This window comes from Protopterus annectens, chromosome 10.part0 (assembly GCF_019279795.1).
Source record: "Protopterus annectens isolate FY-2018-M chromosome 10.part0, PAN1.0, whole genome shotgun sequence".
Lineage (NCBI taxonomy): Eukaryota > Metazoa > Chordata > Ceratodontiformes > Protopteridae > Protopterus > Protopterus annectens.
This window is the reverse complement of record NC_056744.1, coordinates 1,256,586,935-1,256,614,613: the sequence shown is the minus strand read 5'-3', so window position 1 is coordinate 1,256,614,613 and position 27,679 is coordinate 1,256,586,935. Positions and strand designations below refer to the sequence as shown.

Genomic DNA, 27,679 nt, shown 5'->3' with positions numbered 1-27,679 from the left:
TCTGCTGGGGTACTACATTGGAAAAACAGAACATAACTTAAGATTACGTATATATGAACATTTATGAGATATTAGTAAAAAGAACGTAAGTAATGCCCTTTTTAGACACACACTGACATGCAAGGATGCAGATTACAAATTTTGGGTGTTGGAGAAGGTTAGACACAACAACAGATGGGGTGACAGGGAAACAAGGTTAGAATTTTGAGAAATGATTTTGCAAATTAGACTGGATGCATGCAGCAGTCCAGGTCTAAATGATCATATATCTATTAGCCCGGCCTTGAAATTACTATCAGCAGACCCAAAGAGACACAAATTAGAATAATAATACTTTTGCCTCTATGTATATAGGAATAAGTATACCTGTATATTTATAATTATTATTTTTATTCAATACAGTACAGGTTGAGTTGATGTGTAACATTATTTTATAAATATGTAATAATTCCAGTGTATATACAAATTATATGTTTCTTACTTCTTTTGTATATAGTAACATAAACATTATTATAGGTTTTACATATTTTAACAACAACAACATTCTAAATAATTTTTATTAATTTTAATCTTATTAATATTTAATATCTATATATACATACTCAAAGCACTTTATATATGCACTATGAATGCACTTTAGTAGGATAAGGATTTTAATGTAACGGAATGTTACTATATGACTTTTTTGGTCCCTATGTGTTGAACCTGTATTTTAGTACTGATTCCTTGTGTATTTTGTCCCTAGTATATTAGGAGTCATTTTACTTATATATTATATGTATACAAAACATTTGTAGACTCCTATGCTTAGTATACACTCATATACTTTTTTATATATAAGTATATATTTTTAAAGTCTGCATTTACTAGTAAGAACAAGTCAATTAACATGAAATGGGTATACACAGTATACATATGGTAGCAGTAACACATTGTTAAACTGTTATATAAGGGTTAAAACAGGAAATATCTTTGGATTAATTGGCCAGCCAGTGATGTGCATTGTACTATTTTAAATATGGTAGAGAATTAGTGAGCAGATGATTCTGATGAAGTCTCTGTCACGGAGATGAAAGCGCTAAATCTGTTTATATTGAAAGCTACTGGTCTTTTGGATCTTGTTGAATGGACTTATGTAATTACACTTCCGAATAGAAGGAGCAGTATGGAGGACAGCCTTTATTGATACTGGGAGCAGCATTCTTTTTGTAATCTTAATTTTGCATTAGGTAACACCTGTGGGTGTAGTTCTTCATTTTGGGTAATACTCCTATCTGGCAGGGTAAACTTCATATTTTGTGTGTTTGTTCTAAGTTAAAGAGGGGATGTGGAATTATGGAGATCTATTTTTTTTTTCTTTGAGTGTTTTCACTGATGCAAAATGTCTGGAAAATGTGGCATTGGTTCAAATCAAGGTAAAAAAAAACAATTGCAAAGAAGACAAGCCTGTCAAATTATATGTGCATGTCAGCAAAAAGTTGGAAATGTACATTCAAAAGAGAGTACCAGCTTTCTTTGGTAATGGATATGTTATGGAATGTAAACTGCCTTACAGGTGCAGAAGAAAACAAACATTATTGAATTATATATCAAGAAGTGTGGTGTGTAAATAGCAATGTTGCAGAACGCACATCTGTGCAAAAATGAGTGTGTGAATTTGACAAAGAAATTATTTCAGGGTGGGCACTGACAAAGGAAAAGGGTTGCAATAATTATAATGCTGATTGCTAGAGGGGCTCCAGCAATGATAGACAAGTAAGAAAATGGCAATAATGTTAGATATGTGGCAGTGAGTAGTTGTTGGGAAGGGAGGAGGATTACACTGGCATGCATCCATCTAAAACTGCTATTATGGAGCTTAAAAATGTGAGGAGAAATAATAAGTTTTCAGCAGGAATATTATTTATCGGAGGGAAATGAAACCTGATTTGCAATAATGAGGAAGTATCATGGGAAGGGAAAATATAACAAAGGAGGATATACTCCTGAATTAATATATGAAGGTATTTGGTAGGGAGAATGTGTATTCAGTAGTACAATCTCAAATGGAATTTACTTATTATTCCCCAGTTAACAATACTTGGGATAGACTGGACAGAATTTATTTGACACACATGCAATGACACTTTGAAACCATGTACCAATAAAACTGAGATAAAGATGCAGGGTAATGACATATAAATGAAACACTGCTGTTTCCCTATGTATCTGTTAAAGAGAAACACTTTTAAACACCCCAAAGTAAGTACTCATCCCTCATCTGTTTACAAACACCCTCCACTCCTATTTCTTAGCAAATACATATTAGGACCTGCAGCCATATACAGGCAGTTTACTGCTATCTCTGCATCTAGCTTGGTGGACATGGGCTCCTGAAGCAATGTAGCAATTGCCTTTTCTACACTGGCAACCACTTAATTCTTGGACAGACAAATACAGTATGTGAGAGATGTAGTTACACATTGACACTGGAGGCCAGACTCTCACATACAGACACAAAAAGAAACAAACAAGTTGTCAGCAATGCACACACACACACACACACACACACACACACACACACACACACACACACACACACACACACACACACACACACATCACTGTACCCAGAAAAAAAACAGATGCATAGACCCACATATGCAGAGGTGCTCACATGCAACTTATCTAGACCTCAAAGACTTCTTAGGCACAGTCCTCAGAAATTCTGCATGCACACAGACAAGACAATCCCCATCACAACACAAAAAGCCATATCTCATTGCATCTCAACATCTAAGCCCATAAGGCAAAACATCCCCCCAACCCAATATTTTGGTCATTGTGAGGAACACAGATGTCTATCTTACCAGGCTGGATAAGAAGAAGGATACAGTTGGTTGCCTGTCAGGGGCCAGGATCTGCCAGATCACACAACCACTCAGGTCACTTACCTGCAAATACCACTGTGGCTTTGTCATAGTCCATGTGGGCATGAATGACCTGAGATATACCTACTTGGATTACATGAGGAGAGACATTATTGAGCTCTCAGAATATGTGTCACAAGCAGGTATGAGTCTAGCACTGAGCAGGATTCTATCATCTCCAAAGATGATGCCACAATACTAACAGTAAATAATTAACTTTACTAATTTGCTTAGCTACTGGTATCATTCTAAAGGGGTCCAATACTTATATAGCATTGTCAAACAGTTAAACCTTCTAACATAGCAAAAGCTACTCAGGACAAGGAAAATGTGTTATTGCTCAGTGCTAGGCATCTCAACAGAAAACTGCACTCCACAGAACCACTCCTCAACTAGGAGAATGCTTATGTCTATGCAGTTACTGAAACAAGGTTCAAAGCCATGATAATCAGTCCATCCAAAGCTTTTCATATGTTCTGACCACCTGCTTAACATGAAAGAGCAAAAGGCAGAGGTGTATCTATCTACTTAAAAGATAATCACACCTCAAGTCTGGCAAAAATATGACATGCTTGTGCTACTCCATGTCTAACTAACCAAGGGAGAAGTCCATTACCATACTCTTGCTAGCTACAGGTCTCCAACCATGAACCAGGAAACCCACACATCATACGTGAAGTTACAAGAATCATTCACCATCCAGCCCAATACCAAACTCATGGGTGATTTTAACTAACCTCCATTAACTGGGAGGCATACATAGCCACAAACCTGAAAGCCCAACAATTTCTTAAGTTTGTAAAATGAAATGATGTGGAGCAGCTAGTCTGCACCCCCACTAGGGTTATAAATATCCTAGAAATGTTAATGTGAGCACTGCCCCCCCCCAAAAAAAAAGTCAGATGTCTTCACTAGTAATATCAGATCACAAAGTGGTCTCCCTTTAAATAAAGGTAAAACTAGACCTCCCACCTAAATCCAAAAACTTTTAAGAACTTTTCTAATGCAAACTACCTCCTATTAAGTGTCAGCATAGCTAGTTTTCAAGCTCTCTCCAACACGGAAAACACAGAAGCCTATTTAGAGGTGTACACAAAAGCCATGTATGACCAAATAGACAACTGCATAGAAATGGCAGTACCAGACTGAAATGAGCCAATGTCAGACTGCAAAAACAAGCCACTTTGGTTGTAAAACGAAAGAAAATCCGGTTGAGAAGTAAGATGGAATGTACAGAACAGCTAGAAAGTCCCTCATTAGTCTAAACAAGTGAATCAGGGAGCTAGTCAGGATGCTGAAAGCATACATTGATTCAAAAATAGCCTTCAAAGCTTAGAATAACCATATGGCATTTTTCAGTTATATCCACAATCTTATGGACAACACCCAGCAATGTCTGAAATTGGATGACATTATCTGTACTTATCTATATTCAGCCAGCTGGGGACAATCATCAAATCCTACAATGATATAGATATCCCTCAGGACTTTCTAAATCTGCTCATATTTCACTTCTCATTATCCAGTTCTCCACCAAGAAATACCCACCCCATAATAAAAAAGATTAGCTTTATTCAAAGGAGAGCCTTCATTAGCATTAAATAAAAGTAATGTTTTAGTGAGTAAGAAAGAATAAAAAAATAAAGCTTTTAGAAAATCAACTGTGTTATTCCAAAATTGTTTAATGTATGTAATGCTTCTAGATTTACTACATTTAGCCATCCTATTAGGAGTTATAAAAGCTCTGTGTAAAAATTTCCTAGTGAATATGCTCCAGTATTGTGACCAGGAAGTATACTTTATGTCAGATTTGTTTTCTTAATTCCAATTTTTTTAAATCCTTTCCAAAAATATTTCAACTTCTCCTCCTTGAAGACTTCAATTTAGAATTCATCATAAGCCTTTTATCAACAATCCCCATGAAACATTATGAATGGTTAGTTATCTTTACATTGTTTAATTTTGTATTTATTGCATATTAAGTTCAAATATGTATTATTAATTATCTTGTTATTAAGTTTCCACTAAACTCTATAAAGCTAAAATCAGTGGATAAATAGTCAATCCATAGCCTCTGGAGTGGAGGACAGCAACAGTCATCCCTCTGCCAAAAGGGGACCATCAATTGAACCGGGTAAATACAGACCCCTTGATAAATAATGACATAGGATGGCTGAACTTTATTTGTGATTAATCAGAGTATCTTTAATTGATGGCAGGTGTGTACCCAAGAAGACTGAATGCTGTAATTAAATCAAAAGGTGCTTCAATAAAGTATTAGTTTAAGGGTGTGAACACACAACAAAGTATTCGCTTAAGGCTGTGCACACTTATGCAACCAGTGTATTGTACAATTTTTATTTTTTATATTTTTTTCCCCTAACAAATTTGTTTGTTTTTCAATTAAATTGTAGAGGTTATAGGTCACATTAAAGGATTAAAGGTGGAAAAAGTTTTGAAATGATTCATTGTGGTCTCATTTTTTTATATCACAAAAGCCTGGCATTTTAACAGGGGTGTGTACACTTTTTATATCTACTGTATGTGTCACAGAGGTTAAACCTTCTTTGGAGCAAGCTTCCTATTCACATTAAGCAGAGCCCTTCCCTGGCCATTTTCAAATGTAATTTGTAGCAATGGATGGGGAATTGAAAATTCACACCTGGGGTATCAACTATGTCCCTTATGCACAGAGGCAATCTTTAAAATACTGAAGTCATATGCACAAACCTGTGCCATCTTCTTGCCCTTAACAGCCACATATTGTGTAAAATTGGGTTATACTGGCTACACTGTAAGGGCACTTAAGCCATTAGACTAGCAATTCCCTATGAACGTATGAAACCTATTAAGGAATGGGTAATGGAAATGATTTGAAAGTTAATAGGGGATATAGAATTGTTTTCATAAGGGGTAGTTGGTGAGTGGGATAACATGAACATTGAGTTTAAAAACATGGTACTCATAAGAGCAAAAGAGATATGGGGAAAGTAATAGGAATTATTTAGAGGAGTTGACAAAAGTGAAAGTATTACAAAATAAGGGGATCTCACAGAAGATAAATGGGAGCAACTGCAAAGTACTAAATGGAAAATAAATGAGTATTTGGACAATATGCATACATTTAAAAAGGTTGCTCTTAGATAACTTTTTCTTGATTATTACTCCAGATTATTTTTTTAGGCAACAGAAAGCAGAAATGGGTTTTGCCAAATTTAGGAGCCTACAACAAACAAAAATAAATAAATAAATAAACAGAGATCCTACTGAGGTATCAAAGATATTTCAGAAAGTTTATATTTTTATGAAAAACTGTATAAAGTAGAGGAACACAGAAATTACAAAAAGTCACAAATGGAAATATTTATGGAAGCCTTAATGATTTGCAAGTTTAGAGGAGGATGGGGTTCAACAATCAAACATTAGGATAGGATGAAATAAGATAAAAATTGTAATTTATAATCAATCTATCAACTGGAACATCTCTAGGAACATGTGCTATTGCTGAGGAAATTTGGAAGTTGGAAGGGAAGAAAGTGAAAAAGTTTTGGAAGGTTCATGTATCATTATTTTAAAAGGATGGGTAGCACCAGCATATTTGAAGAAAGCTATGGTGGCTGTATTGCCAAAGAGGGTAAAGATGCTTCAGGCCCATCTTCATACAGACCAATTTTAATTCTACATCGTGATTATAAAGTGTTTATTTCTGTACTGGCTAGGACAATGGCAAAGCTGTTACCAAAATATAGATTAATGTTTTTTGTGGAGGGGAGCCAAATGTTTGGAAACATTAATAGAATACTGAAGATCTAGAAGAAAGCACTTTCTTATTGGTGTGTCTTGATGCAGACAAAACATTCAGTAGAGTCAACTTGTATTTTATGAGTAAGACAATGGTAGCATTTGCATTCCCTATCAGAACAATATGATTACTCAGGAGAATACATGAAAGAGGCAAGAATTAAGGTGTGAGGGTTCCTCTATGACAAGCTGTATTTTTGAATAGAAGAACTAGAGAGTGGGGTGAGTGACTCCCAAGATGGCTGCACATTGAGTAATAGCTTAATTTCAGCTCTTCAGTGTGAAAACAGAAACTCGGAAGACAGAGCCACTAAACTCATATTTTTTGGGTAAATTTCAGTAACTGGCTAATAAATTCACTGCCTGGATGCCAGAAAAAAAGAAATTCAGAGAACATGAGAGAAAAGCAATCACAAAAGTTAAGGAAAAATGCTGACTGGGAAGAATTCTGCAGCTGTTCAGCAAAAAGCAGTGCAAGCTCCAGCTTCGGTGCAAGACATGACTTCCAGTAACCTACAGGAAAAAATAAGAATATACTCAAAGCTGATTAAAATAAATAAAACACAGAGTATATCAACTCAAATAACAAAAGGTTGGATAAAATGGAAGAAGCTTTAAACAGATATTCAGTTGAGGTGATAAAACTGCAAAAATCAGAGGTTGAAATGAAGAAAATGATGGGTGAATATGAAATTTTTCAACAGGAGATTTTTCAAAACAATAATAAAATTAGAAGCTAGAAGATGTAGGGAAAACCTGGGCTTTTCTACTGTACCAGAGAAGCTGGAAGGAGCAGACAGTATTCATTTTATGAAAATAAGAAACTGGACTTGTATTCCACAGCAGGAGTTGTTAAGTGAAACGGCACATCATGCCCATGTGCTTTGATGCTCCAAACCTGGCCAAGAGAAAGCAACCTAGACCCTTAATAGGTAAGTTGTAATCCTACCAGCAGAAGTAGTTGATTCAGGCAAAACTGTGGCAGAAGGACAAAGTATTAAAACTGGGAGACAGCAGAGTATTTGTCCAAAATGATTACTCACTGTACACCAGGCAAAAGAGGATGGAATGTACCCAGCTATCTTCAGAATATTCGTTCCTTGAGGGACAAAATAATTTTTTGATGCAGAACATGCTAAGGAGAAAATGCAAAGGTTTGTCCAACAAAAGGTGAGCTGTGAAACAGAAGGAGATTCCACTTCTTGTTCTTCTGGTAATGAAGACCACAGAGCGACTGTGCCAGTGAAACCTTTTTTCAATGTTTCAACAAAAATTGCTTGAGAGATAGAAAAAAGCACAAGAGTTGACTAGAAGAACAGAGAGTATGTCGAAAATGAAGTGAGACTGAATTTGGGAGATGGGAGGTAAACAGGAATAAAACCAGCAACTTTTAAATTGACAAATAAATGTGGGATCAAAAAGCATTAATTATATGTATGAAACATGACAGAACAAGAAAACCCGGAAATATTGGACTTTTTTGACTTTGTTAAACTTGGAGGGGATTCTAAAGCATATGCCCAATTTCCCAATTTGTGCTCAAAATAACTTATCTCTTTTGGTTATAGATTGACCTTACCAATACCATGATTGATAATTATATATTACCCTTAATGAGAATAACTGGGATCATACAATAGATAATTTGAGGGGACCCATGCATGGGATAAAGCAAATAGGAGCTGCTTATGTCCATTAGTCGAACAGAGGGCAGCCCTGGATTAAATTTTCTGTTTCACATCCATGGATCTAAGCTGCATTTGAATGTGGACATGGATGAATTTGTTTTATGTGGATGGGGAGTCAGTTTCACAGCAACAGTAGCCTCTTTGAGGTATACCTGCCCGTCCAAAGTGTTTTGTTGATATTGCACAAGAGGTTAAGATCCTAAGACAGAGTATTTTTGATGCCATTTGACTTGCTGATGTGCAGTAAATCCATCAATAATAAGTAGGAGTAGGAGTATACCTTGTGTGCCAGACACAGGTTACCTCTTAGCATTCTGTAGGATACTGAGTATAATGGCAAAGCTTTGAACCAGTCCAAGTAGGATATGTTGTTTAGATTCTATATCTTTTAGTGAGGAACCTCTGAGGGTGATCTAGTTGCTGCAGGAGCCTGGAGAGATACACGCCAAAGGAGAAGTTAGCTCACTGATTGGCCTAATAAGGGATGGATTAAGGGTGACAATGATATCCCTAGATCTAGACAAATAACTATGCTTATAAGCTATGCAATATACAATCACTTTCTTACAACAGTGGAAACATGGTTAAACGTTAGGTGACTGTCCATGTAAGTTCCCAAATTCCAAACAACTGGGTCAACACTTAGGGATGTATTGTCAATGTGGTAGTTCCCTGGGGGCAGATGACTTCCAAAATGATTAAATAATGCATTTTTGACATTTAATTTCAGTCCATGATTTTGGCACCAGTTATTTATTTCGGACAAATGTCCTACAGGATGGCTAACTCATTTGGGGGATTCAGTGACTGCTCCTAGCTTGTAGTCATTTGCAGCTAGAGTCCTTTAGTACTGGCTTTTACTTCAGAAAAGTAGATGTCAAACAGGAGAGGACCCAGCACAGAACCTTGGGGGCTCCACTGGTGACTGGTCTCTGTGTGGAAGTAACTTTCCCTATTTTGAATTTCCATATCCTATCTGTAAGCTAGTCTATCTGTAATTGTTTTCTAGTTTATTTAGCTTTTCTACTATGTAGAGAATTACATCAATAAATTTGGCCAGGTTGATATACGTGGTGTGCAACAGTTTGCCTTCATCCAGTGCTTTGATAACGTTTTCAAAAAAATATACTAGGTTGAGTAAACATGACCTACCCTTGCTGAATCCAAACTAAGACAGGTCCACTGTTTGGAGGGTCATCATGTCCTGATTGATTAATTCAATGATAAACTTCCATGACTTTGCATATGAGGCTGGTCAGATTTATAGGTCTGTGGAAGGTCCTTCCTTATGCAGGGGAATGACTGTAGCTGTTCTCCACTCAGTTACTCAGTTGGTGCAAAACATGTATAGAGGATGAGATAGAACAGTGTTGTTAGGGTTGACACTAAACCATGCTTCCAGAGATATTGTCAGGACTCATCGATGTAGTATTTTTAGCTTTTGATATAACTTTTAGGACTTGGTCTTGTGTGATTGCTGGAAGTGAGCCAATTTCATATCTTGAGAGACAGATGGAGAGAGGGGTAAATTTAGAGCAAACTTTATAGGCCAGTAGGCTTGCTATATCTTCAACCTCATTGTAGGCAACATTGTTTATGATCAGATCAGTGAATAGCTGCATTATGCTTTTGAGATCACGAACATAACTGAAAATGCCATGTGACTGTCTTGGGTAGATATTTTAGCTTCAAACTTGGGATACACATGGTGTCTGACCTACTCATCCATCATACATGCAGACATTCCCATATTCACACTAAGCTGTATCCCCAATGTATGTCTTGCAAGTCCTTTCTAGTGTGTAGATGGATGCTGCTATGCATGCCATGTGTGTGCCTCCATATTGCACATGCGGATCAGCATAACATTGTCTCTGGCTTCAGCCTATGCATTGATTAGTTTCCTCATGTATACCATGTAGCTCTCTATCTCTACTTGATTCTCAGTGGCACTAGCCTAGGCACGAACCATGTCATGAAATATTTGTTACTGTGCAGGCAAGGTGTTGCATACCTCTAGAGTTAGCTATCATCACCCATGTACAGGTGTAACTCTACTACAGCTACCTCAGAAAGGGTTGCCTTTTCTTCAAGTGGCTCACATTTTTAAACAAGAAAGAGTTTTTTGATACATGATGTCCTCTCACCCTTTGTGGTAATGTCATTTCATCATTATGCTGACTCTGCAAACCTGTGTCACTGCCTATGGAGTAATCCATATGCTACAGGGTATGGTGAACTGAAAGTATATTTTAAGGGCAGGTACCACTGTCCTGAGGCTTTTCATGAGAATGCGAGTAATGGCAACATCATCGGTAGTCATATTGCTGTCTACATCAGCCTGCCTTGCTGCAGCAGAGTATGTGATTGTTTCTACTGGTGACGTTATCAGGAAATATGCAGTGATGTGGTTAATATGACCTGTGACCAGTAAATGACCCTGCAGTGTCTGCAAAGGTGATATTACAGCTGGCTTTGATGCAGTACCTTATAAGGAAACATTTGAGAGTTATATTTATACAGTTACTATGACAAGTACACCAAGCTTGTAATTAGCAATGGCAGCCAAACACTAACCATCAACCCTCTCTGTATGTGGATGTTGAACAGCTCTGAAAGGACTAGTGTCAACACCTCCTAAAGTGATTCTGTACTCCTCCATCTGAGATGTTCAAGACTGGTCAGTGGAAGACCCACCATTGGTGCTGCTATGGACGATGGCATTCTTCCTAGCTTTAGTCCTCACGTGGCCCACCATGTCATTAGCTCTTTTCTTGTTCATCTTCAAGGTGTATTTCTACACCCATAGCAGTAATGTCAGCCACACTGTGAATCCATGCCTTAACTCGCTCCACCTGTGGCCCACTTTTCCAAAAAGACATCCTGTACATGTAAGTCATTATGAAGTTGTGACTTTCTTCAGGAGTGAAATTGTCACTCCTGTACCTTGCTCTCTGATGCTGCTACATGTTTAGTAAAATTATATATTTGCAATTAAATCTACACCCCTACTCTATTTGAGTGCAGTCAGTGCTTTGGCATGTACTTCACTGAACAATAGTGTGATACATCAGTCACCAGTGTTTTGTATAAGTCTGTACACAGTCAGATGTAGGCTTACAAAAGCAGTGCTGAAAGGTTGGGAGAACATTTTCAGTTGTTTACTCTTTAATTTGCACTATGGAAGATACAGTTTGGTCCTAAGCAATTCTACTGTCGGAAACCTCAGTCTGTAGTAGGTAACTGTATACATATTAATGTCACATTGAAAAATGAACACATCACTGAATATAAGACTTTTATGTATACAAAATAATTATATATATATATATATATATATATATATATATATATATATAAAATATATCTGTTTATATTTCATTAGACATTATTGTTATCTGCAGAGCTTTAGGCCCTGATCAATACCATATTTTCCAGGTCTCCGTAATAATGGACATTATCATTGCAATAGCATATAAATAGCAGAAAAAAATGCACATATTAGAAAATGAACCTTAATACCAAGAATAAGTCTATGCTATGCTGCACACTTAAAAGTTGTTTATGAGCACAGCAAGACCTGCAATTTTCTAGCCTTCATGAAATTGCTAAAGTTGCCATAGCAGCAAACATTTTATTAATTAATAGACCATTAATTACTTCAGTCACCCTCTCACAGAAAAGGTATTTATTGCATCTGAATGTATCAACTGTAGGAGTTCATAGGAATTCATAACTGAGTGTTAAAATTTCTTCTCAGTTGCAAAGCATTCCTTGTCCTAAACAAGCTGCCAGTCTTCTTTCAGTAATTTCTCTTATAAAAATTTATTTGGAAAAATATGAGCCTATGTCCACCAAAAAAAAATATATATTACTCATTCTCTCTCAACTCTTCCATCTCAACCCTCTTAATATGTTCAGTTTGTTTCTCTTTGCTGCTGTTTCTCCTTTTTTGAATGTCATATCTTATATCTTTCCAAACTAATAACAGCCAAAAAGGAGTGTCCATTTAAAGCCACCTTAAGAGTGAATTTAAAGTCTTTAAAATATTTTTATAAACTGCTAGCCAGTGGCACTGAGCTATGACTAGTGCAAACTCTCCTGAAAAGTTCTTCAGAGAGCTACACAGATCTGTGTTTGCTGACATTTGCTGAAATTAGTCAACAGCATTTGTGAATTTACTTACATGTGAAGCATGTTCAAAAGAGTAGAGGCATTGCTGCATATAACTTAACCCTTTTCATATCAGTTTACACAGATTCAGCTGTGTCTGACTCTGCTGGGCATTCTTTCTAAAGGCTACAACTTCTAAAACCAGCACCACCTACTCATACTTTGGTTAGATAAATGCATTCTCACACTGCAATTCACACATTCCATGCATTTGTGAAGCATGGAATACCACTCTCACTTCATAATAAATGCACACTTTTTTTTTTTTACTTTTTCTGTCAGGGAACAAGTATCAATTTATTTTGCTTTTATAATTTAAAAAATTAAAAATACAATTTATTTGCACCTGAAAATATTGGCAGCATTTCAAATGTTAACCCAGAAAAAAATAATAAATTATAAAAAGGGAAAGCATTACTGAGAATTGTTGCTGATTAACTTATACTGAACCCAGTACATGGTGAGTCACTCCTAAGAAAATAAATGCATTGGAAATTGCTTTTAAAAAATAAATTGACATTGGGAAAATAATGACATTTAAAGGTATGTGTGTGTGTGTGTGTGTGTGTGTGTGTGTGTGTGTGTGTGTGTGTGTGTGTGTGTGTGAGTGTGTGTCTGTGTGTATATATATATATATATATATATATATATATATATATATATATATATATATATATATATATATATATATATATATATGGGTCTACGTTGAATCGCCAAAATGATATTTCAACGAAACCCATTTGGCCGACTCCACGTCTCTGAAACGCGATTACAACAAAACCACGGACTACCGAAATCCTTTCCTGTGAAAGGAGCCACTTAGCCACTTGTACCTGTAGATATGCAGAGCATTGTCACTGTTCTATTAAGAACCTTTTCCATGCTAACCACAATATCCGGATTGCTGTCTTACTCCATTCTCCACTAAACGGTTACTACAAACTATCATGTAGGATTCCACAAGTTCACTTTCTTATTTCAATAAAAAAAAACTACAAGCTCCTCATTGCGTTAGTGACATCCTTAGCCCCTTTACACACCAGTGCACTCAAATTAAATTATTTCTTCACAAGCCATCATTTTAATGTTTCCAGCTATCTCTGTATTACCTGTATATTTGACTGTATACAGAACATTATTTACTTTTGCACTATTCAAAATTAATTCCTTCTTCTGGGACATTGCTTATCAAACAAAGAATGTAGTAACATAAAATGTTTTGTTTCACCGGTCTTGTTTGACCACCTTACAAATGGCATTCATCCTCAGCATCATCATCATCATCATCATCATCCTCCTCCTCATCATCATCATCATCAATTTGTAGACTGAGAATTAAGTGCAAGGTGTACCTGCTTAAGACAAAACATTCATTTAATCATTGCAATACAAGTAGTAGAGTCTGCTGTAAACAACATCATTCATGTAAATGATTTAAACTTTATGTTATTAGATACAGCTTAGACTAAGAACAGGTACTGATATACTTGTTTTGGATGAAGCTTCTCAACAATCTATGTTTTCTATGTAGGCTAGATAAACTGAGACCCAAGCATTCATGCATGGGTGTGTCAATACAAGTCTTGTAAATTAAAACAATCTCCCCGCTGTGATGGCTGTTGGATAGTAAATCATCTTTAAGCCTTTAGAGAGATGATTCATTAATTTGTCCTCAATCACAGCAACATTCCTACAGACAGTTTGCCATTTAGTCCAGGTGACAGACCGTAGACTCATTCATTCCCCACAGGTGAGAATTTTAAAGCACATACAGGACATCATGGGGTGAATCCTAACTGCCCCAGTACTAAGCAAGCTGGCTTGTGGTGTCAAAATTCCTGTTGCCTGGGAAAGGTGTGCATGTGTGCTTCTGTGAATGATTAAGTCATATGGTTTACCTGTTGGGCAGAACTACCTTAGTCCAGGTGCTGACAGGAACAGCTGTACACCTTTGTGTGGTTGCTTGGCAGTAGATAGGAAAACCCCCATCCCCTTTGAAGGGTTAGCCAACAAATATCATTCACTATCATTCTGCTCCTCCATGATTCCATGTTACTGTGTGGAAAACTGCCCATGTTTTTATCCATTTGTACCACACAGCCAGGCAAATAGTGCTTGGATTTGAATTAGCAATTGTCTGCACCCTCCTCTTTCAGTTTCACATATAGTCATTTCTGTATTTTTACTACTGCTTCACCCGCATCTCTGTGATATGTTACCAGCTGTCTTGAGTTTGATTGCCACTTACTATATACTGGTATCAGTATAAAATGAAGGTGGCTTAATTCTCTGCATGTTAAACATTATGCCAAGTTTGAAATCATGCATAATCATGCAATTTTCTTTAATAATACTTTGATTTTGTCAAAAGATATTGGAATCACTGCAGCTACTAATCATGCATGAGGAATGAGGAGTTCATGAATTTGTTAGGTCAATTATATAGATTTCAAGATCATAGGTTTTGATGAAAAGTATATCAATGTTTGTTTCTGTAATATTCTGGTTTTAGCCTGCATGTTCTAAAACATATCCATCTCTCAAACATTTTTGTAAGATATGCGTGATGCATTAAATGGAGAAAAATGTTCAAAGTGTGCTTCTTACCCACAGCTTCTTCTGGTGTCCAATAGCCTGACGAATCACAAACACGAGAAGAAGTGGCAGAACTTGCATACTGATATAGAACCCCATTTTCTCCACAGTCACCACACATCATGCTGGGATCCCTAGGATAGAAACAAAATAACTTAGCTATTTTATGATTTCAATTTTTTCATATAGACAGGAGTGTTTTGCTATATCTCACATTCACCAATCAAGATGGGTGCGCGTCATGTTTTGTGGCTAAGAATATGGGAGCCTTATGCTATGACGTGATGTTACGTGGATAATTCGTAGAAGACTAAAGGTAAGGAAAGACTCACCACAAACTAAACTATTGGAGATAATGAGTTTTCAAATGGTCAGCACAAGTTATGTCAAGAATCGATGTCTGCAATCTGCATTCTCATTTCACATTCATGCAACAAGGCTATACTGACTTGGAAAGACTAGGAACAATGGAAGCAGGCTTCTAAAGGCATTGATTTGATGATAACAGTCCCCTCAGAAATAAAATGCATTACATCACCAAACTAGTCCCAACAATATTAAAAGAAATTCATTAAACTTGGTAGGATGCAATGCTAACACTTGTGAAAAAAATATTTCAGGCTTCTAAACCTTAAATGTGAGGAATGCATATATACAGTTCTTCAACATCAAACATACAGAGATAAACTTTTTTCCATGAATACATCCTGTATCATTTACAAAAAGTTGGCTGATATTTTGCATTCAATTAGTGACTCAATGTAATAGCTATTCAAGAGTCGCTTTAGCAAATAGAGATTGGTTGATTTAGGTACCCAAGTCCTAAAACAATGGGATGCCAAGGGATGAAAAATGTGTTTGTATACTTTGGAAAGCAAATAAAAGTACTGTGACATTAGTACCTCAATAACCTAAATTAACAATTCATGATTTAAATATAAATAAAATATGCCACTCTCAAGAGCCATACTTAATTATCTATCAATTTAACTTTAAAAAGTAATTAACAGGGTTACTAAATATCTGATGGTAAACAGGTTAAATGGCTTCAGCACCATGTAGGGCTCAAGCACAAGTCACGTAAGCTCAGTCCTAGTCAGCTATAGTAGTTCCAATGTCAAGGTGTAATTTCAAATTATTTAGGGTTGTCCTTTGTACACTACTAAAATGTTGTGTAAAATTGATAATTCAAATCAAATAAAATATTCTGTTCAAATAAATTGACAGCTGAGTGATTTATGGTATTAAAATCAGACTTGTAGAATTTAAAGACACCAAATCAAGAGAGCTAACAATGTGTATCATGCAAGTTCATCCAGTATTTCAAATTTAATACTCAACTAAAATGTTTTATTTCCATAACTGTTTGGCTGACAGACACAAAAAGTTGGGTATAAAACTTAAACCTTTATTTAACAAAAACATCTAATTTTATGAAAAACTGAGATCAGTTAAATTAGCAATCATGCTGTCATTTAACTCAGACCCTGCATTAATTGTTTGAAAGTGTCCAAAACTCTTGCGTTTGGAATAGTGTATCCTGCCTCCTTGTTTGCATCTAAGGATAGGTAGAAGGCATTGCTACATTATTAGACCCAATAGGAGAGCCCCATTATTCTGCCTCAGTATCTATACTGGATGAAAATTCAGTCAAAGATTCATGATTCTTGAGAACTGATTTTCTCGTAGCACCACTGTTCTTCCTCCTAAATGACTGTTTAAGAGATTTGCCCCACATCATCATCAGCATTATAAGATTTGGCAAATGTAACATTTCACTTATGGATTTGAGTTTGAGATAATAGTTCCAGTCTTTGTAGTGATCAACCAGGCACTAACATATTTGTACTAGCACAAATACTGGACTAGATGAATAACGGTTGCATGTTGCATCATATTTCAAAGAAAAAAAGTGAAATAAAAAGCCAGATGGAGGGGGAACCAGTTCAGCAACCAACTAAAAGTATGCAAATCCATCCACAAACATTGCGTAAAACTGGAGGTGCACATCACCTTGGAATCAAGAAAATAAAAATCTAGCAGCAGGTATTCTTTGTTAATCTTACCGACCAAGTCCAAAATCCATAAAAAAACTCAAAAGCAAACTGCAAACAGACAAGGGTTTTACCTTAATGCATCCTCATTAGTGCCTATCTGAGAGTAAAACCTACATTTATATCCAGAAAAAGTAATGTTTTCCAAATTATAAATCATATGACTAGTATGTTAAATACACATGCCTAATCCTGAGCGAATACATATATATTTTCTTCAAGTGTAAGTCAAAAAAAATAAATGAATACATTGTATAGGATCATTCTGTACTGAAATAGATACACAACTAATCTATTTAAAAAGACAGAATTATTAAACATAAAAAATTATTTTCAACTGGATTCATTCAAACCAGGGAATAAGTGGCCCCTATTTTAACAACCCATGGATGCTTTTGACTTTATTGTACAAGTAGCGACTTATATTAATACTTATTGGAGTCCATGCTTCTGGAGTTTGACTTGGCAGTCTAATTCAGTGTTTGGCATAGCAGTCATTGAACCCACAAAAATGCTTTCTTAACCCATTTCTCAGTTGTGTTCTCACTTGCTACTTGTTTACTCACTTAGCTTTACAAATATCAGCAAAATGCCCCAGTAAATTGGTCAGTCGTGTTGCATTTAACACCTACCACATACAGCAAAATGATCTAACTCCACATGTAAACAGTTAAATCTTGCACGTATACCAAGATTGCATTCACTCAGCTTCTCATGCAAGAGCTTACTTTAGCATGTAGTGTTTTTTTTTTCATTACTGAATTTACCATTTTCTTTGCATTTTAACTCACACACATTAGACCCAGTTCAAAAGGTCACCACAAGGGCTAAGCTTGGTACAATTCAGGATGAGACTCAGTACAGTGCTCCACTATTAAGAGGTGCAACACTGCGGTGGGCTGTCTCTTTGACCTACTGAAAATTTTAATGAGGCATCCTAAGGGAGCATCCTATGCTAATTAGCTAAGTGTTGTTTTCCCAGGAAATGCCTGTGGTAAGGGATTTATACAGTTTAGCAAATTAGACAGTCTCTCAGCTGTGTAAGTTGCATTAGCTAGCCAATGGAGTATACGTGGTTATGTCTATGCGTGGGTGAATGGGTGAGTGTGTCCATGAGTGAGATCAGGTGGGGTGTGTGTGCGAGTATGTAAGTAAGTGTGTGTGTGTGTGTGTGTGTGTGTGTGTGTGTGTGTGTGTGTGTGTGTGTGTGTGTGTGTGTGTGTGTGTGTGTGTGTGTGTGTGGAGATTGAATGAGAAGGGTGTCTCTGCCAGTGTAATGCATGGGCCCCCAGTGGTAACTGCCATAGGAAAGTGCTGATTTGCACTTGCAGTATCTATGGTTGATTCAGAGAATTTCAGATTACATGATAATAAAGTAATGAAGTTTTTTTTTTTATTGCAGCTAATACATCTCTGAATCAGATTTTATGTAGTCATAGAAACAGTTCCTTTTGGCTGCACGTCTTACAGGCAGCTCAGCTGAGAGGTTCCTTCTGAATCCCCATGATCATTTCTATAGAGCATTTATATATGCATTTATACTCTACTTACTAACAATCTGTATTGACTTTTTCCAAAGGTAAATTAATTTCTTTCCTTTCCCTTACTTGCCTTTCCTTGTAACTTCTTTCTCTACTTTCCCATCCACCAGCCTTTTTAACTATTGATCTGCTTAGCACCTCCTGGCTGTACCTGCTTTCACCTTTTCTCCTCCCCTCTCTGCCTTATATCCTCTCATATCCCTTAAATACCCATGGTCCCTTGGGACGCCATCTTTATTATCTGGATTTTCCCGTGACTGCTGTCCGTTCGTGGTCCCAACATCTGTGACCTCGATAAGCAGTAACCTGTAGCATTTTTTTACTAAACCTGATGTTTAGCTGCAAAATATAGTACTGTGTTTAAACGGTAATTTACTCGGTCTGTACCACTTGTTTTGTTTTTGTTGGTTCATCGTAATCGTGGAACGCCTAATTTTAATAGCGCTACCCACGTGGAACTGCTGAGGCCTCCTAATTCATCTAGCGAGTACTCAATGGCCAAACACTAGTGTCCAACAGTTCCTTTACCAGATAAACAGCAAGCAAGCCTAGCAGCTCTGTAAATGTAGTGATTTCTAAGTACTCAACGGCTAAATGTTAGAGTACAACAGTTTATTTGCATTTAAACTGAGAACAGATCTAGCGGTTCTGTAAATGTAGTACTTTATAAGTCATGCAGAACCTAGTTATTTATATCTGATTATCCTCCATTTTGGAAGGTATCTTATTTAAGACCCTTTGTATTGGAAGGTATCTTGTGAAGAAACCCTATATTAGTGGCATTACTTGCCATTCTGCGTGACCAGCTATAAGCGAACTGCCATAATGTACTATATTGCTGATATTGACTGAACTATTCAGTAGAGTCCTCCATAAGGCAAGTGTGCTCCTTTATTAAGAGAACTAGCAATGGGCATAAAAAGCAAGTAACTGCCCCAGTTGACTGTACGAATCTGTGAAGTTAAACGCTTATTCAGTGTGTTAGCATTGGTGTTTATTCTAAGGTGTAATACCAATTTGTACTGATGTGGTAGTGATTATTCCTGTACTATTGTAAAATACTGTATGAAGCAAATATTACTGTTGAATCTTGGTGCGCCTGCCACCTGGCCTACATCATACATCATATATCTGTTCCTGATACTTGTAGAGTTGCTATGTTAATTGTTCTGATAAAATGACATTTCCAGTAGTACTAATGCATTATATACCATGTATTCAGCTTACTGTAGACTAGTGACTCATAGTCCTTTTGAGTCTTCAGGCAGTGTCTTGCTTAAATAATAGGTACCTACATTATAGTGCTAGAGCACTAGCTAGCTGTTATATATATCCTCTAGCTTCTTCATTGCTGAGAGAATGAATCATTTTAACTGTTTTATTTAACTTTTTAAGAAGTATTGCTAGATCTAAATTACGAAGGACTGTTTTTTTCTCTGTCCCATCCCACTTTGTCTGTTTCTACCTAATGTAACCTGCTGTACAACTTGATGATCCTGCACTAATCTCTAGAATCTACCCACCTGGTGATAAAGGACCCCTTCCAAATACCAGCGGTCTCATCATACTGCCTTCTATTCTCTGTCTCCACACACTAAAGGAAGCAAGAAGGTATGTGGTATCCTAAAACCTGTTAGTAAAGCTTATAATTGTAATTACTGCTTCTGAGGTTACAGAGCATGCCCCCAACCAAGACAGCCAGCAGCCTTTACCCACTATCTACCCTGTAAACCACCTAACATTTACATTCCATTATTGTAACCCCCCTTCTTTAACTTTTAATATCTCCTTCCTTAGTCCTAGACCAGCTAACTCCCATATAGAATTGCCTTGTAATAGACTTTCTCTCCACTAGATAGCACCCTTTTCCAATCCTTCCTATCTCTTGCTTATCCCACTGTCTTATACTATCACTGAATTACATTTCTGAAGACTTTTATTTGATCTCAACATTATCATATTTCACCCTGGATTTTAACTGTCAACACCTACCTATCCTCCTACACTTCACTACCATTGTAGTACTTATCTCTGTACTTACCCTCACCTAATTTACCTTCAGTAGTCACCGTTTTGCTGATTGTTTTTCTTGAGCTGCTCCTTCACTTGTCTCTACCCGCTCCATTCACCCTGCGGGCTTACTCCGCTCCCCTACCCTACCCCCAATTCCCACCTAGCCCCAGTAGTGCTCCTACTCTTATACTATATAACCACACCCTCTTTCCCCAAGTATCCAATCATCAGCTAACCACTCCCTATTCCTAGTGAACCACCCTCAAGGATCAACTATAAAAGGCTACTACAACTATTCCCTCTTTCTCTAACTACTCCCTGCCACTTCCCCATAACCCCCTCACCTTTCTCCATACACACTTATTACTCTTTCTTACCTCCTACATTCCACCTTGCAACTAAATCATCCCAATGTCTAAGCTCCCTACCCCAGCATATTTAAAGCTGCTACTTCTAGTCATATGTCTACCCTGTCTTACAGCAGCCTACCTCCTTACCGTCTATGAACACCCATTACATTTACAATTTCACTACCCCTATAAGCAAACTGCTACACCATCACTAATTATCTCCAGTAACCATGCAAACATAACTTCTACACCCAACTACCTACTAGCAAAATATCATAGATTAGTCCATATTAGGTATACCTATCTAAAAGCTAGAAAGTCTCTAAACCTATTCAGTAAATTCCCAAATCCTAGATATGGAATACAAGTCCACTCATTAAAAGATGGAGATATTTACCCAAACCCAGGCCCAACAAATACTCCTACCACTCAACCCCAAATTCTCAATAAGTCAACAAAACTTACTCTTACCAAACCTCCTAACTCAGTCTTTATAGCACACATCAATATATGTAGTATAAATAACAAAGTTGCACACCTCCATGCTCTTTTAGAAGTACACTCCTTTGACATTCTATGTTTGACAGAAACTTGGTTAAAACCCATGACTAAAGACAATGAAGTCATCCCACCCGGATATAATATCATAAGACAAGACCATATAGCTAAAAAGGGAGGTGGGGTAGCTATCTTGTATAAAAGCAGAATTTCAAGTCACTGTATCTGAGTACAAACCACCTCAAGACACTAATGCTGAAATCCTAATTTTGAAACGTCAGCTCAATACAAGCAAATCCATATATATCATCTGTATTTATCTTGCTCCTGGCAATAACAACAACACCCTAGAAGATATCATTTGCTGCCTATCTCAAAACTTCCCCAAGAAATTATAGTCTTAGGTGACTTTAATATTGATTGGAAGTCTTGCAGCACTGAACACCCTACTAACCATATCAACCTATTTGGTTTATCTCAAACCATCACCTCCCCTACTAGAATTAATAAACCCAGTAAGAAAGAAAGTACCTTAGATTGGATACTCATAAACAATCATCTCCATCCATTTGAAGTAGGGACCTTCCCAGATGATGTAAGTGATCACTCACTCACCTGTATTATCAGACATAAGACCAATATACCCTCCACAACCACTTTCAAGACAACTCGAACCAATAAAAACTTTAACCCTGATCTCTTCCAAAGAGAACTTAGGGCATGTGATTGGTCTCCCACTAAATACCACCCTCTTGAGGAAGCCGTAAGATACTTTAATTCTAAATTCCTAGCCATTCTTGACCACCATGCACCAACCCGAACTATCAGAATTAGGACTAAACCTGCCCCATGGCTTTCTAGAGAAACCAAGCAAAAAATCATACTTAGAAATAAAGTCTGGGCCAAATGGCATACCAGTAAAAACCCTGTAGATCAACAAAAATTTAGACAGCTGAGAAATAACACAAAGAAAGCTATACTCTCATATACCTATACCTCTAATACTAGCCCACTTCCTCCTTTTCTCTTGCAGCTGGTACCTACATCACAAATTCTCACCTTAATCCAAAAACTTAAACAATCCACTTCCTTAGCTGACCAACTACCTGCAGAATATCTGCAAAAAGCTGCCATAGCCTATCCCATTTCCATCCTGATTAACAGAACCATAAGCGAAGGACAAATCCCAACTATCTGGAAAATCTCCCACATTATCCCCCTACATAAAGGTGGGAACTCTTACGAATTTTCTAACTACCGACCAATAGCCTTACTCTCACCTTTGGCAAAAATTATGGAAAGATGCATCCACAGTCAACTACTTGACCACGTAATCCAAAATAACCTACTTTCCAAGTGTCAACATGGATTTAGGCCATTCCTCAGTACTACCACTGCCCTCTTATCCTTTACTGACTGCATTAACAAAAACCACAACAACAACAGGGTTTCCTCTGCACTCTTTATTGATCTTTCAAAAGCATTTGATATGGTTAACCACCAGATACTTATAAATATCCTCAAATCCCTTTCACTAGATGCACTGGCTATAAAATGGTTCCAATCCTACCTAGAAAATAGACAACAGGCAGTGCTATGGGATAATAATCTATCTACCTACCTCCTCATTACCCTTGGTGTCCCTCAAGGCTCCATACTGGGACCTCTCCTATTTTCACTTTTCATTAATGACCTTCACTTAGTAATTCCTCAGGCTACTAGTATACAATATGCAGATGATTCCACACTAATATGCTCATCCACATCTTCATCCAAACTACAGTCCGTAACCCAAAAAATGTTTAATACAGTAGAACAATGGTTTACACAACGTTGCCTCCTTCTGAACCCCCAAAAAATAAACTCTTGCTCTTTACTCCCACACATAAGTCTTCTCCAATAGAGTTCACAGTCATATCTAATAATGGTACTCTAATATCTTCTGACCCTACTACCAAACTTCTTGGAATAACAATTGACAACAATCTCAACTTTGACACCCATATCAACAATACAATTAAAACTCTAAATAGAAAACTTGGCTCTCTCTATAGGATCAGACCTTTCCTTACTCCAGCAGCTAGAACAACTATTGCCCACACTCATCTAATGTCTACATTCCTCTATGCCTCACCTATATATACTAATCTATCAAAAAATAACCTCCACAAAATGGTAACCTCCTACAACAACATTGCCAAATTTGCTACTGGAAATCCTTTTAGAACTCCCCACTGCACTAATCTAAAACAGCTAGGATGGCTTGAGCTACAAAATCAGCTTAAATTTCACCAACTTACCATTGCCCACAAGATCCTTTACCAGCCTAACAATACTCCAATACTTTCTACCCTCATTACCCCTTATAACAATCTTAATACCTTACGTTCATCAAATAAACTACTTCAAATAACCAACGAAAGTGACAAAGAAGCACAGAACAAACACCCGTTCAGCATAAAAAATAAAACATCCACTGAACAAATAAAATACTGAAAGGACGAACATGGCAGCATAAACTAAATAAAATTGTTTAATACATATACCACGGTCTCAAATAAATTTTTATTAAAATGTTTTCCATATCTTCAAATAGGTTGAACCATAAAGAGTGAAACAAACATAATATAATCCACTGAACAAATAAAATACTAAAAGGACGAACACAGCAGCATAAACTAAATAAAATTGTTTAATACATATACCACGGTAAGCGCTTTCACATAAAAATGCTTCATCAGACCTTTTAACAACAAACAAAACATTTGAGAATATATACATAACATTAATTCAGATCAACCAATAGCAATTCATCCTCAATTAATTATTTAATTATATAATATTAATTAAAAGGGAAATGCATACAAAAGTCCTAGGAGACTAATGAATAAATATAAAAACTAAGTAAAAACATAAAAATTTATACATTCTAACTATACCTTATGAATAATATAGAGAATATGGAGAATATATAAAATAAAATATATCAAACATAAGTTAAATTAATTATTTATTTATGTCATACATATTATTTATATATAATTATTTATATTATTTATATAACCTCCTTTTCCTCAAAAGGGGTTTGATGGAGGCACGTTCATTTAACCCATGGCCTCTATCAGCTCTAAAAATAATCATCCAATTATTCTCTTTAAATTCAGTGTGATTACAAATATTGCCCAATCGTATGTTAGGCATATCAAAATCAATAACTCTAAAGACAAATTGATGCAATTCACCAAAGGCCATAACATGCTTAGAAAGGGCATTAGTAGTAAAACCCTTCCTAATGCCATAAACATGTTCTCTAATCCTGTCACAAAGACAGCGATTAGTTTTACCTACGTAAAATGACGAACAACAAGTACACTGGGCAAGATAGACAACATTAGCAGTCATACAATTAGCTTGAACATTAAAAGAAAAACTCCTATGTAAATCAGGGTGTACAAAAGCCACCGAAGTATCAATATAGCTACAAAAATTGCATTTACCACAAGGTAGTGTGACGCCATCCTTATTAAACATATCCTCACTCTTTAACATTCTATCACCACAAAGAATCCGCTTCAAGATTTTCTTGTTCCTAAACACAAACTTAGGATCTGGGCCCACCATATTTCCCAATTCTGGATCAACATGCAAAATAGGCCAAAAGCGTTTAAAAATATCACAAACACTATTTTGATCTCTAGTAAAAAATAAAGGAATACGCACATACTCTGAAGACGTCTCATCTAATGTTAAATTGGGCTCCGTAAATTGAGGACCAAAATAGGGAGCAGCTATACCTTCCCTAGCTGAGCTTAAATCAAACCAACCAGCTGCAATCTCTTCTGGTGTATAGCCTCTTGAAACTAATCGTTTTTGTAAATCACCTAGATCTGATAAACAACCTTTAACAGTGGGGTTAAGCCTTGATACTCTAATCCCCTGTCCTCGAACTAAATTACGGAACACATAATTCGGGTGCATACTGCACCTGGTCAATAGACTATTGCGTGAGCAATTCTTGCGATAAACGCCAGTATTAATCAAAGAGCATGGTAACTTTTCTACAAATAACTCTAAGAACTCAATCCTTACATTCAAAGAAACCATCATGAATTTCAAACAATCCAATAAGTCATTCATCTGCACATGAAAAGCTTCAAGGTCAGCAATCTTGCCATTCCATAAAAAGAAAACGTCATCAACAAAACGATGATAAAAACTGACATGTTTACAAAACATATCTAATTTAAACAATACATCATTCTCCCATTGTGCCAGAAACATATTGGCATAGCTATTGGCACAAGAAGTGCCCATAGCTACGCCATGTCTCTGGATAAATAATTCATCTCGGAAAACAAAAATATTGTTCTCCAATATCACTTCCAAAAGGAAGCAAATCAAATCAACCTTACCCAAATCATAACCACTATTTAACACCAAATATTCATGTATATGGCAAAGTCCCAACTCATTGGGAATTATAGTGAACAAGGACTGAATGTCCATTGTTACAAAAATCAAATTTTCTAGATTCCCAAGTGTCCTAATACAATCATACAAATCTGTAAGGAATTGTTTGGATCCTTGTAAAACTGTTTTATTCAATGCTATCACAGGCCTTAAATGTTTTTCAACACAAATCGACAAAGGTTCCATTACCCAACCACCCCCCGAGACAATAGGTCGCATGGGGGGTTTCGTTGGGTGTTTATGGATCTTAGGAAGTCCTTGAATCATGGGTATTAATGGGTCAGAGATCATAAAGAAATTAAGCGTTTCATCTGAAACCAAACCAAGCTCATACACCTCCTGCAAAGAGCGACTAACTACAGTAATAATATTAAGGACATCCGATATTCCTAGTTTATGGTAAAAGCCAACATCATTCAACATCTCTTTCATACTATTAAAGTATTGTGTATCATCCATAATCACTACAGAACCGACCTTATCAACCGGTCTGATACAAATATCACAGTTATTTCTAAGCATCATCAAAGCTTGCTTCTCTTGAATGGTAAGGTTGAACTTCTTACCCGGCCTATGCTTACCCAGATATTGATGATAATAGTCATACAAACCATCCTCAGTGAGCTTACAATAAGCCTCAACCAGAGGATGGTTAGGTGGAACAAAAGTACTTAAAGGCCTAAAATCACCAACCTGAGTAGGTACAATCCCATCATTCACATCATTATTAAAGCCCCAATAATAGTGTTGCAACATTAAATTTCTGCAAAACACTCTTAAATCTAAAATAGTTTCCGTTAACTTACTATTTTCAGAGGGAATGAATGATAAGCCTTTACAGAGCACGTTCTCCTCTTCTAGGCTTAGACTATATGAGGAAATGTTAACAACTAACGAGTTTGCATCTTCCCCCACATTTTTTTCAATGATTGTGCCTGGCACTGCTCCCCCGATAACTTCCTCTTCTGGCGACCCCGACTCATCGATCTGCTCCTTTTCCCAAACTGATCTGGGCGAACGGGCAGAGGAAAAGGGAGGTCGCCAAAGGCATTCGAGGGTATAGTACCCAGATGTGTGTCATCACCTTCATAGTTAGTAGCTTTAGATCTAACAATCTTAACTTCAGTAGACTTTTTACTAACAACAACATTTGGAAACAAACTATGTGACCTTAACTCATTATGTGTAACAGAAGGTACTGATACAACTTCATTACTAACACAGTTATTAGAATTTTTAAGAACCTTACTCGAACGAGATAATAATGCATCAGTCATATGCCTACTAGAGGCAGGACTACTAATAGAGTCAATATTGTCCATCACAACAACTGCCGAACCATTCCGTAGGTTAGGGCCAACATTATTAGAGTCACTGGTTTTCATTACTGATGTCTTATTTAAAACATCAAGATTGGGTAAAACATTATTCACAGGTATAGAAACTGTCTTTTTAGGTCTAGTATTGGCCTGAAAACCTTCCGACCTCGACCAAACAAAAACTTGACCAGTTTTAAAGTCATTAAAATCTCTTAATATTTTTACTTTCTTTTGTTGCAATAATTTCCTCTCGTAGACCGCAATA

General features: G+C 36.6%; 1 protein-coding gene across 1 annotated transcript in view; it reads right to left on the bottom strand.

Moving 5' to 3' along the window:
- Nucleotides 1-27,679, bottom strand: part of PAPPA2 (pappalysin 2) — a 2,663,723-nt gene that overhangs the window by 1,682,622 nt on the left and 953,422 nt on the right. The window contains exon 6 of the mRNA XM_044085971.1: nt 15,182-15,303. Coding sequence (XP_043941906.1) covers nt 15,182-15,303 — 122 coding nt within the window. The remainder of the gene's footprint in view (nt 1-15,181; nt 15,304-27,679) is intronic.